A 17066-nucleotide genomic window follows, 5' to 3' on the forward strand; every position below is an offset into this window, starting at 1 on the left:
TTTTTACTGACGCTTGGTCTAGGGGAGAACAGATCTTTCACACCTTAGGAACAATCCCAAGAGCATCAAAGAAATATCTAATGGTTCTTGTTTTGAGGAGAGAGAGAGACTCGAACTCTTTGTCGAGGGAACTGAAATGACCCAGTCACACACACACGCGCGCGCGCGAACAATCCATTAGGTCAAAGATCTATTCGACTAGTCTTGAACTCAAGACGTGTTAACTCTGTCTTGCATCTGCGTACTCTTCCAACATGCAACACTACCATTCTTCCACCCTCTTCTCGAGGAGCACTATTATCAGAGACAAAGTGTTGCTCATGCCATCAACATTGTAGCAGGTCAAAACATCACCCGGCACACAAACCTCTCCTGTTATTGATCCAGCTTGCTTCACCACTTTCAAAAGCACACCATTTAACCAGCTTGCGTGAAGCAAGCACAGCAGTACCCATCAAACACCTATCCCATTGAATCAGCCCACTAATGACCCTCTAGATAGCTCTCCTGCATGTTGCACATTCACACGTGATACTTTCTACAAAATTTAACAGTGTGCAAACCAACCGTGAAGTAAGTAAGACTCCACAAATCAATGGTTGCCACACCATTTGACATAAGCACATATAGTGATACGCCAAGGAATCAAACCAACCTCGTACCCTCCTGTTTCTCTTGCCAACCGACAAAAAGGACATCAAAAAGCTTTCAAGATCTTAAACAGTCTTTCATCAAAAGTAAAAAGAGGCATCCAAACCACAAACTAAACACTGTCATATGGATTAAGACTAGAATCTACATAGCTAGCTAGAACATGGCAAACCAAGCAAAACCAAGTCGGGAGATTCCTTACATGCTCGTACTGCAATCAAAGCTAACCAATGTAACGTAAGATAGGATAGGTTGTCTGAGGTCCACATGTTTTCAATGCATGATTCCAAAACCTGCCACCTGCAGCCTACAATGTTTAGTTGACTGTCAATGCCAGCAGCCTCCAAATCACCAATAGTCTCCACATGAACAGAACCCTTCTTTGAAATGGTGGAACCGGGTTGCATCTCGCACAATGATCTCGCGCTTATAGATATAGGCGAAATATTTAGTGGCAACATGGCAGTCATTACATACACGAAGATTTTTGATGACCCTCATGGGAGCCCTAGGCGGAAGGCTTATGTGACCTAAAGCCATGGCAAGCCTTTCACTGTGATGCTGAAGAGCGTGTTCCTTCTCTGACTCTGGTATATCACGCAAAACACAGCGCAAATCTGCCACATAACCTGCATCCTTCATCAATCCGAGCATTCTCTGTAGCTCTACACGAATTTCTTTATTCCGTGGATGTGACTTGTCATCCACAAGAAAAGTGTTCAGCTGACCTTGAATCTCAATTCGACTCCATCCAGGCTCTTTTTTCAAGCCCCTAGCTTCCATTAGCGCTCGAATCTTTGCTTTATCCTCAAACCTGCTGCTTGAGGCATAGCTGTTTGATAGCATTATAGAACCAGTAGAGCTCAGAGGCCCCATCCGCGGAGCAGGGCTGACAGTTGACCGTGTGTGGTTATGAGTTGAGCATCCACAAGATAGGGGCGCCCACAATTTTGTACTAGGCTGCAATGGTGTACTGCCCGTCATAGAACCACACCCCTCATGGACAGGTAATGCAGAAGCTGGAGCCACATCATCCATATCCCTTGAATACATGTGCGAATGCTGCTGAAAAAGAGCAGGTATTAAAAGACTCGCTCTGCAATGTCACAGCACCTAAACAAACGCAAACATCCACACCACAAGTCAACCTTCCATCAAAGCTGCACAATATACCGAATACCTCTTCGTCGAGACATGGTGTGAACATTGAATCTGCCATTTTGAAAAAATCATCTCCCCAAGGCTTGGTACTGCATCATACAAAGAAACTTTAAACATTAGATGGATGTCACAAGGAGCACTTAGGTTTATTTAAAAAAGAAACTGAGCAGTTGTAAACTCCATTCCATGTCTCTTGTATCTACTTCTTATAGGCTCAAAACTTTTGTTTCCTTGGTATTTGCTCCTTAACTCAAATTTAGAGAGAGCCCGTGAAATGCTTCAGAAGAAGGAGCAGCTCAGAACAAAAATGTCGGAGATAGAACGTGTCACAAACTGATGACGTAGCAGTACAGACAGCTGATGACGTGGCAGTACGGACAGATCCGTACACTGTGCTGACATGCTGACGAGGACTGCTGTACAGATTTCCATTGAAAGCATTGGCAGATGCTGACTTTTGAGTTTACAGCTTTCCATGTAATAGCTTTTGAGTTTGAAGGCCAAGGGCCTAAAAATATGAACCCAGGGGCACTTACTCTCCAATCTAGAGGACCCTTGGTCTTTGTACTTTGCTCAAGCATTGATATAAAAATAAATACCAAAAGGGGCGCCAGATTTGGGGCCAATACCCTGGGCACGGAACTACGGTGGGCCATGTTGACTCTATTTTAAGTAGTAGTAAAATTTGTGAAGTCTTTTTCTCGTGTGGCGTGCCATATTTCCGACGTGGGGTGTCCAAGTTTGTTACAACAATCTCAGAGCTCATGCGATTTTCCTTCCACCGGAAAATCCGATCCTTTTACCACGATACACATGGTTTCAAATGATGAATCCCGCAAGAATTAGACGAACCACCCGACAATTCCGGATCAGGTCAAAGTACGGGAAATTCTAATGGGCAATCAAAACAAGAGTACAGGCCTCCGCGGCCTACGGAGTATGAACAAGTGGAGATGCTACGTCAACAGCAAGTTGATGTGTGTGCTAAGCAGATGCTACAATATTTAGAGGATCCCCAATACACGAAATTTTTGACCCAGCACCCGATTGATGGAATGCATTCCCAATGGCGTATGGCCATCGATTTACCATTAAAGTCCGCATTGAAGAAACCACCTGTCCCGCGGATGTACACTGGAGATGAACTTGATGATGTGATTAAACGACAAGTCAGCCAAATATTGAAGACCATGAAGCATTCAAAAAGACGCAGCAAGGGAACAGATTACCCCGGTTATTTAGGTCGACGGTCTTCTTTTGCAAATGCACGAAAATCCAAGAAGCGTGTACGCTTCGATGGTGTTTCCAATTCGTCCTCATCTTCTTCTGATAGTTCCAACAGCTCTTCCTCTTCTGATTCCAATGATGCGGACCGAAAGGGCAAGAAACAGCGAAAGACCCAAAGATATGGAAAGAACAAGAAGACCAAGAAAAGTTAATTCCATCAAAGATTTTCTAGCAGTTTTGAGAAGGATTCATCCTCTTTTGAGAGTTCGGACTCTCATGACCGTATGTTTTATTCAAAGAGGAAACATTTTTATAGAGCCAATCAATACGACTTTCTCGAAGATGAGAGCAAGAAGACCAAAGAATTCAAGGAGGGTGGACAAGCATTAAAACTTAATACCTTTTCAGGTTTTTGCGATGCGCACAAGACCCTCGCTTTTATTCAACAATTTGACAGAGCTTTTATTGGAGGGCGCTATTTAGAGCACTCCATGATTAGAAGGGCAGCTTCCTATTTGAAAGGAAATACACGGACATGGTGGTCCACTCTTTTGTTACAAAAAGAAGCACCGACAAAGTGATAAAAATTCAAGAGACTTTTTATTTCCTCGTGGCTCACTCAAGAGTACGAACATGACGTGATTACCGCCGGGAATCATCTTCAGATGGCCAAGGCAGATACTCTGGATACTTATTGCAAGAGATTTTGGGATGTTTTTCTTCTTGCCTCATCTTTTAAAAAGATGAGTTTTAAGCAACAAATCGGGTAATTTTGTTGTGGACTTCCCAAAGAGATACAAGATTATTACTTGTTACAAAAATCTAAATCCATACAGCAACTGATGGGACATGCTAAGCAAGGGTTTGCTATGCATTCAGATAACTTAACTTATTCAACAGATCAACTTTTTGATGACGGAAGAAGAGGAAAAAAAGATACACGTCCACGATTGATTGAGGAACAGAAAGACGAATACCTCAAGACGGGGAAGTGCTTTGATTGTGGGGAACAAGGACATATATATGCACGGTGCCTCAAAAAGGCACAAGAATGAGAACGAATGACAGACTGAAATAGAACTCGGCGAGAAGATACTCGCTCTAGAACAGACAATGGAATTTGTTTTATGACTTTATGAAAAAAATTGAAATAGGAATTCTCGAAGATGACTCTAATTTATGTATAGAATTAATGTGTCTAGAAGGTCTGTGTACTAATAACATGTGAAATCGAGAATGAGATGGTAAGGAATTTCCATATGAATGCAATTAGGAGCAGTGACAGCTCAAGAATGAACCCACTCAAGATTGAAGATAAGAAACATGAATTTTGAATGATGATCAATGATGAATGAGATGACTGGATACTGTGGTGAGCGTATCAAGAGTTCCCGAGGAATAAGATGGCTACACAGGGATAAGATGACTACACTGAATGATTGAAACACTAAGTTCAATATGAACTAAGTGTGTGATTGATGAACTGAAATTCCCAAAAATCTGATCTTGAGTACTCACTCGTGTGATTGTGTTTGAACTTTGAGTGCAAGATTGAAAGACAAAATGAAACAGGCCCATAGGGCAGTAGGCCTTGGGTTTCACCCAAAATTCTTTACTTTAGACACACACACAGAGCACTTTTGAGAGGTGAGGGGAATTAACACTTAAGCACACACACGGCTCGGAAGCTAGAATATTCCGAGCGGACGCCAACAACCTGTAGGCCCCAAAATTGGCGCCCCTTTCGATATTTCTTTTTAACTTTAAGAGGGTAAGTTACAAGAAGAGTCATGGGAATTCTTTACCTGTATCCAACTAAATACCATCTGTTCTGGCAAAATTTCAATAGCATAACAACCCCAAAACTTGCCCGAAACCAATTCCCCTGCTGGAACTCACTTCCACCGACATAAACCCTCTGATTTCTGCCCAAAAACACTATTCAGCACGCTGTATTTACTGGTTTTTGCCCTGTTTTCAACCCTAAACAATCCCCAAACTATCCTCTAACAGAGGGACGCTGTTCCCAATGGTTCTGACGTCCTTATGGTTGAAAAACAATCAAAATACAGAGCATAACCAACGCTGAAAACGCACCTGTACCGTGAGGTTATCACCCTCACCGGTGCATGCTTTTGAAGCAACAGTTAGCTACTCCCGTTCCTGCTCAGAGAGGCTCTTGCCTCAGCAAAAACACATATAACCACACAGTTGTACATGAGTCAAATGAAGAGCCCTCTTGTGGAGCATCACATTACTGCACGTAGGGAAGAGAGAGAGCAGTGTGAGGTGTGCAGCCTGCAGGACATGACTTCTTACACCACATTGTACATGAGAGGGAAAGCTTGCAATCAATAGCTCTTAACCTGTGACTATCACAAGACGGGCACCACGTGCCAATAGAAAAGAACAGACTTTTACCACTTCAATAACAACTGAACTAAAAGAGAGAGACAACACGCGACACGGAGTGGCGGAATTCCACCCCAAAGAGTATTGGCCCCAAACCTTGGCGCCCCTTTCGGTGTTTCATTATATTGCATCAACACAGTACAAGCCGGTACTCCACACTCTGCACCTTCGCCAGGAAGCATGCCAGAGAATGAGCCCTAGCCTCATATTTAAAAGCCCTTGGCCTGAAAAGCAGTTACAGTAAAAAGCCTTTAAAACTCAAAAGCTTCTAGTCCAAAAGCAAAGCCAAAAACTACCAACGTAATCTACGAAAATCCGTACAGCCTACCACGTCATCAGTCAACGCCAAACGCGGAAATACGTACAACCTGCCACGTCATCATGCCAACGCAATTTTCAAAAACTTTCCTACATCCCTTAGGGTTAGGGTTAGGGTTTCTGCAATTTTAGGGTTAGGGTTTGCAAATTTTAGGGTTGAGGTTTCCAAAATTAGGATGTTTAGCAGTTAGGGTTTCTGGCCGAAATTAGGGTTAAGGTTTCTGCTCTCAGACAACCACGTCGTCTGTAAGTTGACTCCATTCTTTAGGCTTTGACACGTCAGCAGTTTGTTACATCTCCCCTTCTTGAAAGAGAGTAATCATCCGCGATTACATCATATCTGTAAGTTAGCTCAAAAATTTCCGAGGGACAATCAGTTTGCTCTCTTTTTATTAAGGAGTTAGCTTCTCCTTTCTGCTCTTTTGATCAAGGAGTTAGCTTCTCCTTTCGACTGTTTTGATCAAGGAGTTAGCTTCTCCTTTCGTCCAGATCGGAACTCTTGATAATCGGGCGTAGTAAAATTAGCCATCACACCCAGACCGTAATGATCTTCCACGAGTGCCTTGATGCACTAAAATTACATACCCAGGCAATCTCATCCAATTAGGAATATTCAGTAGTTGGCACTTCACAATGCAACACAAATGCTCACATATGCATGTTACAAGACCTAGAAACATAAAGCCGCCGATGAACACTCCTCCCGCATAACCTAACAAGGTCCGGGCCGGGAGATATTCAACGACTCCCTCATCACTCCTCCCGCATAACCTAAAAAGGTCCGGGCCGCGAGATATAGAGGCCTTTTACAACCAAACGCCCCCCAGACCGCAGCCTGCGTTGTTTGGAGGTGTTGAGAGTGACCACTGCTCAGACTTCTTAATACTCCTCCCGCATAACCATCCAGGTCCGGGCCAGGAGTCACAACAACAATTATTTTACAAGCATACAACCAAACGCTCCCCAGGAATCGGCCTGCGTCGTTTGGAAGTTTTCTAGCATACAACGGAACGCTCCCCAGGCATCGGCCTGATGAGCGCGCGGTGGTGTGTTCAAGTGATAGAGCACACGAGGAAGTGCAGTGTGTGTGCAGAGCGGGGTGGCGAAGGCCAACAGGAGAGGAAGCGCTAGCAGAACGATAGGGAGAGAGAGAGAGGGCACGCTATTGCTGCAAGAGAATAAGTGAGTGAGTTGTAAAAACTCACTATCCCTTTATTATTGTATAAGGACCAATTTAATAAGTTAGTGGCCAAGTTCAATGTGAACTTAACCAAAGGTTAGTACCTTTAAAATATACATTAAAAGGGGGCCATTTGGGCCTTTAACCCAACAATCTCCCACTTAAAGGCATAAATGGCGCCTTTAAGCTACATGACTCCCACCATCTCTATGCATAGATGATGATGTGCTTTGGGTAAGCACTTAGTGAGAGCATCGGCTGGATTTTGTGATGTATGGACCTTAACCAATGTAATAAGGCCATCCTCAAGCACTTCTCGTATGAAGTGATACCGCACATCAATATGCTTTGTGCGTGCATGAAACATGGCGTTCTTTGCTAGACATATAGCACTCTGGCTATCACAACCAAGCATAGGTGCCTTGGCAGGCAAACCAAACTCACTGCATAGGCGTGCTAACCAAATAGCTTCTTTGGAAGCCTCAGTGGCTGAAATATATTCAGCCTCTGTCGTAGACAATGCAACAATCTTTTGCAATCTAGAACACCATGAAACAGCACCTCCCGCAAGAGTAAATACATAGCCACTTGTGGATTTCCGTGTATCCACATCACCAGCCATGTCAGAGTCACAAAATCCTTTCAACTCCATTGGTCCTTTACCATAGCAGAGGCATTTGTTTTTAATCCCTTTCAAGTACCTCATAATGGACTTCACTGCATCCCAATGCAACCTGCCTGGATTAGCCATAAACCGGCTCACAACTCCCATTGCATGGGCTATGTCAGGCCTAGTAGCAACCATAGCATACGTAAGTGAACCACAAGCTGAAGCATAAGGCACACTTAGCATGTCATTGGCTTCTTCCTTTGACTTGGGACAATCATCCTTGGAGATCTTGATATATGGCTGTAATGGCACACCAAGAGGCTTTGCTTCGGCCATGTTAAATCTGTCTAGCACCTTTTCAATGTACTTTTCTTGCGACAAATACAATAGGCGCTTGTCTCTTTGCCGTGTAACACGCACTTCAAGTATATGTTCAGCTGCCCCAAGGTCTTTCATTGAAAACGCAGATTTCAGCTGCCCTTTAAGAGCATCAACAGTGCTTCTTTTCTTTGCAGCTATCAACATATCGTCTACATAGAGCACAAGAATGATAGGGCTGCCATCCTCATCACGTTTGGTATACAAACAATGGTCTGTGAAACCGGCCTGTTTAATCCAAAGAGAGCGGCAGACTTTAGACTTAAACCTTATTTGCTTTCACCCATTTAATTTGTCGCCCACTTTACTTGTACTTTCAAGACACAACAAAGGGGAAAGGGATACAGGCTGCTAGATTGCACCTGTATGAGAAGACCGACACCAGATTGGCCCCTAACTTAGGCGCCCCTTTCGGTATTTCTTTATTGTTTAAAAGAGGGAATAAATGATGTGGTTCCCTACAAGCTGCCCCGCACAAGCTTGGCTGAATTTCAACTGTTCCGGTCCGATTTCGGCAACATAACTGTACTAGGACCCTTCACAATCGGTATTCCCACGCATTGACTGGCTCTCCCGACGCATACGGGCACTTTGCAAAACCTAGCGAGAATCTGCAGCATGCCGAATTCTCTGTTTTCAGCCCCGAACATGTGCCAGATCACCTATACAACAGTCCCCTCGCGTCCCCGAACCTCCTGGGGGTATTAGGGTCCGTTTAGGGCCAAAACCCTAAACCTGCAAAAATACACAGCAGGCTGTAATTTACTGTTTCGGGCTCCGTTTTGCGTGCCGGTTGCATCCGTAGCAAGTCCTCGAGCTCCCGCACCTGTAGGGCTACTTGCCCTTTGAATCAGACGAGAATTCGGGCGTGAAACCTCTCCGAATCACCTATATCTGCGGGGGATTAGCCGCTAGCTAATCCAGTACCTATGCAAGAGGCTCTTGCCTCGGCAATCACGCATGAACCCACACAACTGTACATTGGTCAATTGAAAAGCCCACTAGAGGGGCATAACGTACTGCCATAGGGGAGAGAGAGGACAGTGCGTAGCGTGCAGGGCATCACTCCTGGCACCGCACTGTACATAAGAGGGAAAGGAAGCACTCCATAGCTCTTAACCTGTGAGACAGAAGCTGCAAATGAGCCCTCCTCCCTTCAAATTCAGCGCCACTTCTACCTTGAGGAGGCAAGTGCACAGAAATGTGCCGCTTGGCGCATTTACAAGCATTTTCCCGTTTCGGGTTCGCCGCCCCGTTTCGGGTTCGCCGCTTAAAAATATCCTGACCGGTTGCCCAGTTGACTTCGCGGCAGAGTAATAAAATGTTCCCCTTGTCATTCCGGAGGTAGTGACGCGAATACATTTTCAGGTCTCAAAATAGCAGTTCCCTAAATTTTAGGAGATGCTGCCATTGTATCTTTCTAGGTCATCCGACCCTCTTTGTACACTGCAGCCACATCAAAAACTGAAATGTAGCCTATGTAGCAAATGATTCCACTTTGGCTAGTCAATGACCCCACTGTGGCTAACCATAGTCCTTGTCCAACCTTAGTGCTCTCTTGCCCTCAGGCCTGGACTCCCTCTGGACAGTTCCACACTAGCTATGCAATGCAGGGCAGTTAGATTTCCCGAGGGTGTTTCCAAAAAGTGAAAGTAAATAAATAATAAGAAAGAAATCAACAAAAAGGATAGATAGTAGTCACACGCTGGTGACATACCCCCCTCTTGAAATCTCAAACGTCCTCGTTTGCATCTATGTCGTACATGCTCACAGTCAACACTGATGTATTCTAACACGTGTCGACATATGTACGACACATACATGCTCATTGTCAACCCTGGTGTATTCAACACCTCGTCGACACATGTATTGCCTGCGTGTGAACCCTGTCCCAATGACATAGTGATAGCTTCGCACTGTGCCTAGTCCTTGTCCAACCTTAGTGCTCTCTTGCTCTCAGGCCTGGACTCCCTCTGGACAGTTCCACACTAGCTATGCAATGCAGGGTAGTTAGATTTCCCGAGGGTGTTTCCAAAAAGTGAAAGTAAATAAATAATAAGAAAGAAATCAACAAAAAGGATAGATAGTAGTCACACGCTGGTGACATACCCCCCTCTTGAAATCTCAAACGTCCTCGTTTGCATCTATGTCGTATATGCTCACAGTCAACACTGATGTATTCAACACCTGTCGACATATGTACGACACATACATGCTCATTGTCAACCCTGGTGTATTCAACACCTCATCGACACATGTATTGCCTGCGTGTGAACCCTGTCCCAATGACATAGTGGTAGCTTCGCACTGTGCCATTGCTTTGAGTCATTAACTTTCCAATGACAAAATGATAGCTTCACATTTTGCCACTGTCTTTTAGTACACGTTGGATCCAGTAACACTTTCAAGCATACCCAAACCGACAGTTTAAGAATGCAGTTACACATGTACCCTTTTAGTAGAAGCAATTACTGTATCCTTGAAAAACTGACAAGAAATACTCACTTCTATAGCACTAACCAAAGTTTTGGACATTCCATAAGAGCAATTGCCAAACTGACAATCTGTACAGCTCTAACATTCATGTAACATGTACTTGATTTGAGCTCACTTTAAATACCATGTACATCATTTGTTTTAGAAGCCATTGCCACACTGACAATCCATGTAGCTTTGAAACTCAAGGGATCAAGGTAGGTTGCAAATCGAAAGCTTCAAGGTAAAGTGATAACACAGTTGGTGACTCTGCAAGTTCACCTTCTTCCATCCACTTAGCATCCATTGGTGGATAGTTTCTCAACTTTACCAAGTAACGCCTAGCAACCTTGCCTTTCACTTTTCTTTCCTTATGTGCCAAAATCTGTTCCGGGACCAAGATCTCGTCAAGTTCCTCAACTTCCGGCTGATCTTCAGCTGGCATATCCTCTGGCACATCACCCACATAGGGTCTAAGAAGACTCACATGAAACGCATTGTGAATCTTCCAACTCTCAGGCAATTTCAGCCTATATGCAACATCATTGATTATGTCGCATACTTAAAAAGGCCCATAGTAACGCATGCTGAGCTTTGGAAACGGTCTTTCCTTGCCCTTCATCTTCTTTAACCTTGCCTTTTCAAAGCGTAGAAGCACCCAATCACCAAGTGAAAATACCACTTCACGACGGTGACGATCAGTTGCTTTCTTTTGCTTTGCCTGAGTCTTTTCCAAGGCCATTTTGATCTTCTTGTACATTTCATCCATGTCCTGAACATACTTATCTGCTTCAAATATCTTGTCCTTTATATGCAGTATGGGAGGAGCTTTCTTGCCACCTTAAACTATCTCAAAAGGTGCCTTGCCAGTTGATGAATGCACTGTATTATTGTATGCATACTCCACCAATGGCAAATACTGCTCCCACTTTCCTTTATGCTATGACACGTAGCACTTTAGCAGATCTAGGACAATAGAATTTGCCTCTTCTGAATGCCCATCTGTTTGAGGATGAAATGACGAAGAGAATTTGAGCGTTGTGCCCATATTCTCAAACAAGCCTCTCCAGAACAAACTTGTCATGCGTGGATCACGATCGCTAACAATCAATTGTGGCATGCCATGATACTTGAAAATATTGCTCATAAACAAGCGTGCCATCTGATCTGGCTTTATCTTCTTCCTGACAAGAATAAAATGAGACGGCCTGCAGTTACTGGAAGTAGAGCTTTCCAAAACTTCCGATTGTAGTCACCCAAATTCTTGCAAGTAACAACATTAAGTTGGTGCCATTCTGTCATGACATCTGCTTCAAAGTCATCAGATAACCATGTTGCTGCAAAAATCTGCTTGAAGTAAATCCATGTGGACGGAGCTTGCCCTTGCAGCAATAAAGTTGTCCACCATTGTCCCGCATTCCCTGTCAAGAAAGTGGCTACCTTGCGGACCTTTGAAGCCTCTGTAAAGTTTCCCCCTGCATAGGCCTTGTCAAACTGATGGAGGAATGAGATAGCCTTCTTCCTGTCATCAAACCCTGTAAAGGTCGTGAATGTCACACCTTTGTCACCTTCTTTGTACGGAGTTGGCCTCTCCAGCGGCGTTAAGTTGTCATATGGAAGTGACTGAAACATGGGAACACTGTTAGGGTTCATCTGTGTTCCCTGACCACTATTAAGTTGACCTAGAAATGCCATATTTGGCTGTTGATTTATTATTCCAGCCATACCAAAATTTGCCTATGGCATCCCAAATTGGCCCTGAGTGCTTTGAAACCCTGGTAGCATGTCCGTGACACCATACATGGGTTTAGGCATCATTGTTTGAGCACCTCCGAACACTGTTCCTGGCGTATAAAACTGATTTCCAGGTGCATGACCAGCCATGCTCTGGAATACTGATCCACCTCCAAAATAGCGAGGGTGTACTGAAGGTGGTGGGAAGACTTGTTGCATAGCCTGTAGGTTGCTTCCCTGTCCATTAGAACCAGCTATAGGCTGCTAAAAAGTGGCTGGCTGAACTGGTACAACTTGAAAGACTGGCATCTCGGCCACCTGTTCTTGCACCTTAGGCACAGGTTGTGGAGACTACATGTTCTCCGTCAAGTGTACAGGTGTTTCCATTGACTCTGCAGTATGAATCACCTGTGCTCGAGCCTTAACACGCTTTTGAATATGATCCAATGACCCAACTTGCTGAGACGGAAGAGAAGGTTGCAGAAAGGCTAAAAACCTCGGGTTCTGCATTACTTGTGTGAACATAGCCACATCAGTAGCCAACTGAGTCCTGAATATATCACCATCCGTCTGTGGTGGTCTTGAAGACTCACCCATTTCATGTGTCTGTTGACCCTGCGAAGAGGAAACCTCTTCAGTCACATCATATGGTCTGTCAGCCATAATTGCAATTTCCTGTGTCTGGTCTATAATCCCATGTGTCTTCAAGCCCAAACTGACCAAGGCTCACTTCTATGGGAAAAAGTGATTTAATCCCGGCGATGGAACCATGAAACCGGCCCGTGACAGCGACCAAGTACCTCTGTTCAGAGGCCCAGGTACTACGAGACTTGCTTCGATCTTCCCTTGGGAGTTGCCCCCTCTAGGTAACTTATCGCTCACCACACTAAATTGCCCTAGTAACCCGACAGTTTTCCCCTAGGAAATGCCATACCCTCTTGGAAGGGCGTAGACTCACAGGTGGCGTCCGTTGAGGTTGGTGGTGTCTCCCTTTGCACCTGATATGATCTAAATGTGATGTGGATGTTCAATGACTGTCGTCTTTGTGCAAGTGTTGAATTCGTGTCGTCTAGTGCGTCAATAGTTAAGAGTCAATTCTACTGAACTAGTTGATGGCGTATGTCTGATTTTGCACGTCACCAGCTGTCCGTTGCCACGTCATCAGTTTCTGACATATCCCTCTCATGAAAGAAATGTAATCGCCCTTGATTACGCCTGGTAGTACGGACACACCTGCAAATTGCGTTGACATGCTGACGTGGACTTCCGTACGGATTTCCATTAAAAACATTGACAAAAGTACGAATTTTCGCGATTCACGCTGGCTGCTTTTGGGCCAAGGGGTTTAAAAGAACATAGGCACCCCTTTTTTTTTTAAGGTACAACAGAATGAATGTTGAACTTTGCTCAAGATGAGTGCTCCGAACTGTGCTCAAGGTTCCTTTTACTTCGGGAAGGGAGAGCCTTCCGTTCTTTAATGAACGAGTGCAATGGACACAAACAAAGTGAATGGACATTGGACATGTGAGTGAAGGTGGTGAGACTGAAAGATAGAGAGAGAAGAGAATACGACACCAGAGATGTTGTCAAACCCTCCTCCAAGGGCCCCACTCTCGATGGGGAGAGTGGTCTACTATTGATTACACAAATCTCTACAATGCTTGGACTTGCCGACGATGTCGACGACGATGAGACGGGCTGAAATCTGAAAATGCTAATGGCTAAAATCTGCAAATCTTTAACTGCTGAATTTTGACTCTATGTCGATGACGACAATGCGACGACGACGCACTGAAAACGCAGATGCTGAAATCCGCGTTTTCCGAGCTGAAATTATAACCCTTGATGAATCTTACCGTGCGGCAAGGATCTGTTGCGGGAAGGTGAGATCTACGAGGTTTGGGGGTTCTACTGCGGAAACTGACTGCTGAAAACTGAAAACGCCGAGTCTAGGGCTGATTCCATCGCGAAGATCTGCAAAAATGCTGAGGTTGATCTACAAACCAAAAACGCTAGGGGCTGAAATATGTCCTTGCTAATGGAACTGCTAACGCTAGGGCTGATCTACTCTTTCGGGGAAATCTGCTAACGCTAGGGCTGATCTGATGTCTACTGTCGCCGGAAATCTGCAAGTGCAAAAACGCTGGTCGATCTGGTGCAAAAACGCTAGGCCTTCTATTGAGGGAAAACGCTAGGTCCTTGCAGATGCAAAAACGCTAGCTCTGCTAATGTGGGGGTCTTGCTGAGAAGTTGCATGTTGAGCAAGGTGCTCCTGCTGCCTCTTCTGCCAGAAAGTGCTAGCGCTAGGTTTCTATTTATACAAACTTAGCAAAATTTCCCTACCTACTTTCCAACGAAAGTCACTTAAAAATAATAAGTGAAAAAAATGTCAAAAATAGAAAAAATAGGTCGATGCACTGTAAAAATGCTACTAATGGAATCTAACTGGAATCTGATGGTCATGTTGTGTGCAACCAGAGGATATGCATCTAAATTAAGTATCTGGACATGCACGGTCTACAAACACTCACAAAAGTGCCAGATCACTTCCTATTCTAGACTGACTTGACTGACTGAACCCTGATCATGTTGTAGCTTGTCCACTAACACATAGGGTTGGATGTGTCACGTGACATTTTTATAAGCTAGCATTTATTAAAAGCGCTGCGTAGATTCTGCCGATAAAAAAAACGTTCCATAGAAGACGTTGCTTGCAACCGAAACATTGTCCTAGTTCTCTTCTCCTTCGCGCTCTCCGACAATCACAGAGAGAGAAGCTATGTCAAAGTCGACAATGCGGAACCATAGAGATAGAGGTATGCACGACACACGACGAGAGAGAGAGAGAGAGAGAGAGAGAGAGAGAGAGAGAGAGAGAGATTGCTTGAACCAACCAACCTGCAATGATATAGATTGATTATTACTATGGGAGCAAAGAGCTTCTTATATACTCTCTTGGGGGATTTAAGTCTTAAATAGCCCTCACATGAATTGCCGAACCCAGACTCATATCGAATACATAAACTAAATACCTAAAGAGAATAAATAGGATCATAGAAAACGTTCACTTGAGATGCATAATTCTAACATCAAAAACTCAATTTGAAGTGGCAAACCTCAATCAAAGTAACACAGCAACAAGACCATGTGACTTAAGACACTAGTAGAAAGCATTCTCTTGTGAAAGATTCAAAAGGAGCTAGAGAAACCTTTTAAATGTTTTGTAGGCTTCTTAATTTAAAGAAACGAGTTTCTTGGCAACTAGGGCTGCGTCTAGGGACAAGTTTTGAGAGGTGCTCCTCAAAATTACTTCTTTTTAAGACAAAGAAAAGAGAAAAGATATAGAAAATTGAATCCAATCCTCAAGCACCTGTAGATACATGTAAAGTTATATCCACATAATACTTTGCAAACTACGATGAAATTGGCACTTATTGCAAAAGGTTAGCATTCTAAAGGCACTCTGAGCAAGCAAGGCGCAATTACCTTGCTAAGCAAAGAGACAACTCATGCCACACAAAAGCTTCCAATTGAAGAGTCTGCCAAGTTGTTGGCATGGCATAGCCACATAACACCAGCAAGAGGGAGTAAGAGAGCAAAGCAGACAACCAAAGTTTTTCATAGTCCCCCTAAATTCTTAAAAAGAGGTCTTGACTACAGAGGGAGTAGCAATAGCCTTCACTAACCATAAGTAACCGGAAATACCCTTGTACGAAGATGAGAGCATTCCTAGCCCAACTGGAGAGAGAAATTCAAGCAATTCTTGAAAAAGAATTCTGGAGAGGTTTTGAATCAATTTCCAAAGCATTACCCACGAACACGTGTTACTTCTCTAGATAGGTGGCACTTATATAATGCTAGTCTCTAAGCAGTGTTGTACTGCCACCTCTACACAGGATCCATCGATGCCTAATCCCAGCATATCACAATATCAGATAAATGAGAGATATAAACATATAAATTATATATGTTGTAAATCTATCTGTATATGTCCATATATGAATTGCTCCTCTGATAATAAACAAAAAGACTATAGCTCCAAGTTGAAACGGTCAATGATAACGGCCCTGAGCTTCCTAGCAACAAAGGATTGCCCCGTCTTGAAGCTTCCTCACACATACTTGGTGGTTAAAGAAAATATAAAGGAAAGGACAGAACGCGGAGGGGGTATTAAAACATGAACTGAATGCGGTACCGTATGCATACATTTCCTATTAAACTACTGCAATTATACAGCCATTGCGATTAGAGAAAGACACTGCCCTGCACCTGGAAGGTGCGGCAAGAATATTGGACAGTTTCTGTGTGTGCATTTAGAGCAATGCAGAACACTAAAGGGCAAAGAGATGGAGAGCAGAAAATATGACAAAAAAGGCATCACTCACTGGAGAGAGCGCGCGCCTGCTTGCAAGAGAGCCCCGACAACGACCTGCGGATTAGCTTCAACAGAACGTCGGAGCATAGGGCGGAGCATAGCTGCTGCTGATCTCATTTTCTTCGCCGGACCTGTTGTGTCCTTAAACCCTACCTCCCAACTGGAGGTTTTGAGTTCTCTTTACGAAGGTCCCAGTTCACCTTCGAAATGGGACACTTCCAAAGATTTCTAGATCTTTCCAATCTTAACACCCAATTAATCAGAAAGGCTCTTGAAATGATGCATGAAAACTCTTGCTCCTACGGTTCTCCTGTCTTCTCTTTTAAAATAGCTTTATTGCTCTTAAAGATTGCTAACAGTGCATCATCCGACCTTAGTGAGGACCCCACAGCACTCAGTGCCTCTACCTCACTACAGAAGTCAGCAATCCCATCCATGCAACGTCTTACCATCAAGGCACACAACACAGAGTAGTATTACTTAGTGTGCAATGAAGATGAGATAGCCCTAGAGTGATGGAAGTATATACAATGCATGGGGGGAAA

At 44.0% G+C, this 17066-nt stretch overlaps 1 protein-coding gene across 2 annotated transcripts; it reads right to left on the minus strand.

The window, feature by feature from the left end:
• Positions 1–754: 754 nt before the first annotated feature.
• Positions 755–16737, minus strand: LOC147432099 (putative pentatricopeptide repeat-containing protein At5g52630). 2 transcript variants are annotated; one of them, XM_086492109.1, is made up of 3 exons: positions 16532–16737; positions 1832–1901; positions 755–1716 (listed from the first exon to the last, which is right to left on the minus strand). In XM_086492109.1, exons 1-3 carry the CDS (start codon positions 16636–16638, stop codon positions 1000–1002), a joined length of 894 nt encoding a protein of 297 aa, XP_086348235.1. In that variant the 5' UTR covers positions 16639–16737; the 3' UTR covers positions 755–999. The 2 variants fall into 2 exon arrangements, with proteins under 2 accessions (XP_086348235.1, XP_086348236.1); XM_086492110.1 differs by having other exon boundaries at positions 755–1713; positions 16532–16735.
• Between the last annotated feature and the right edge of the window lie 329 nt (positions 16738–17066).

Source organism: Adiantum capillus-veneris, chromosome 20 (assembly GCF_014529385.1).
Source record: "Adiantum capillus-veneris isolate H3 chromosome 20, ASM1452938v2, whole genome shotgun sequence".
Classification (NCBI taxonomy): Eukaryota; Viridiplantae; Streptophyta; class Polypodiopsida; order Polypodiales; family Pteridaceae; genus Adiantum; species Adiantum capillus-veneris.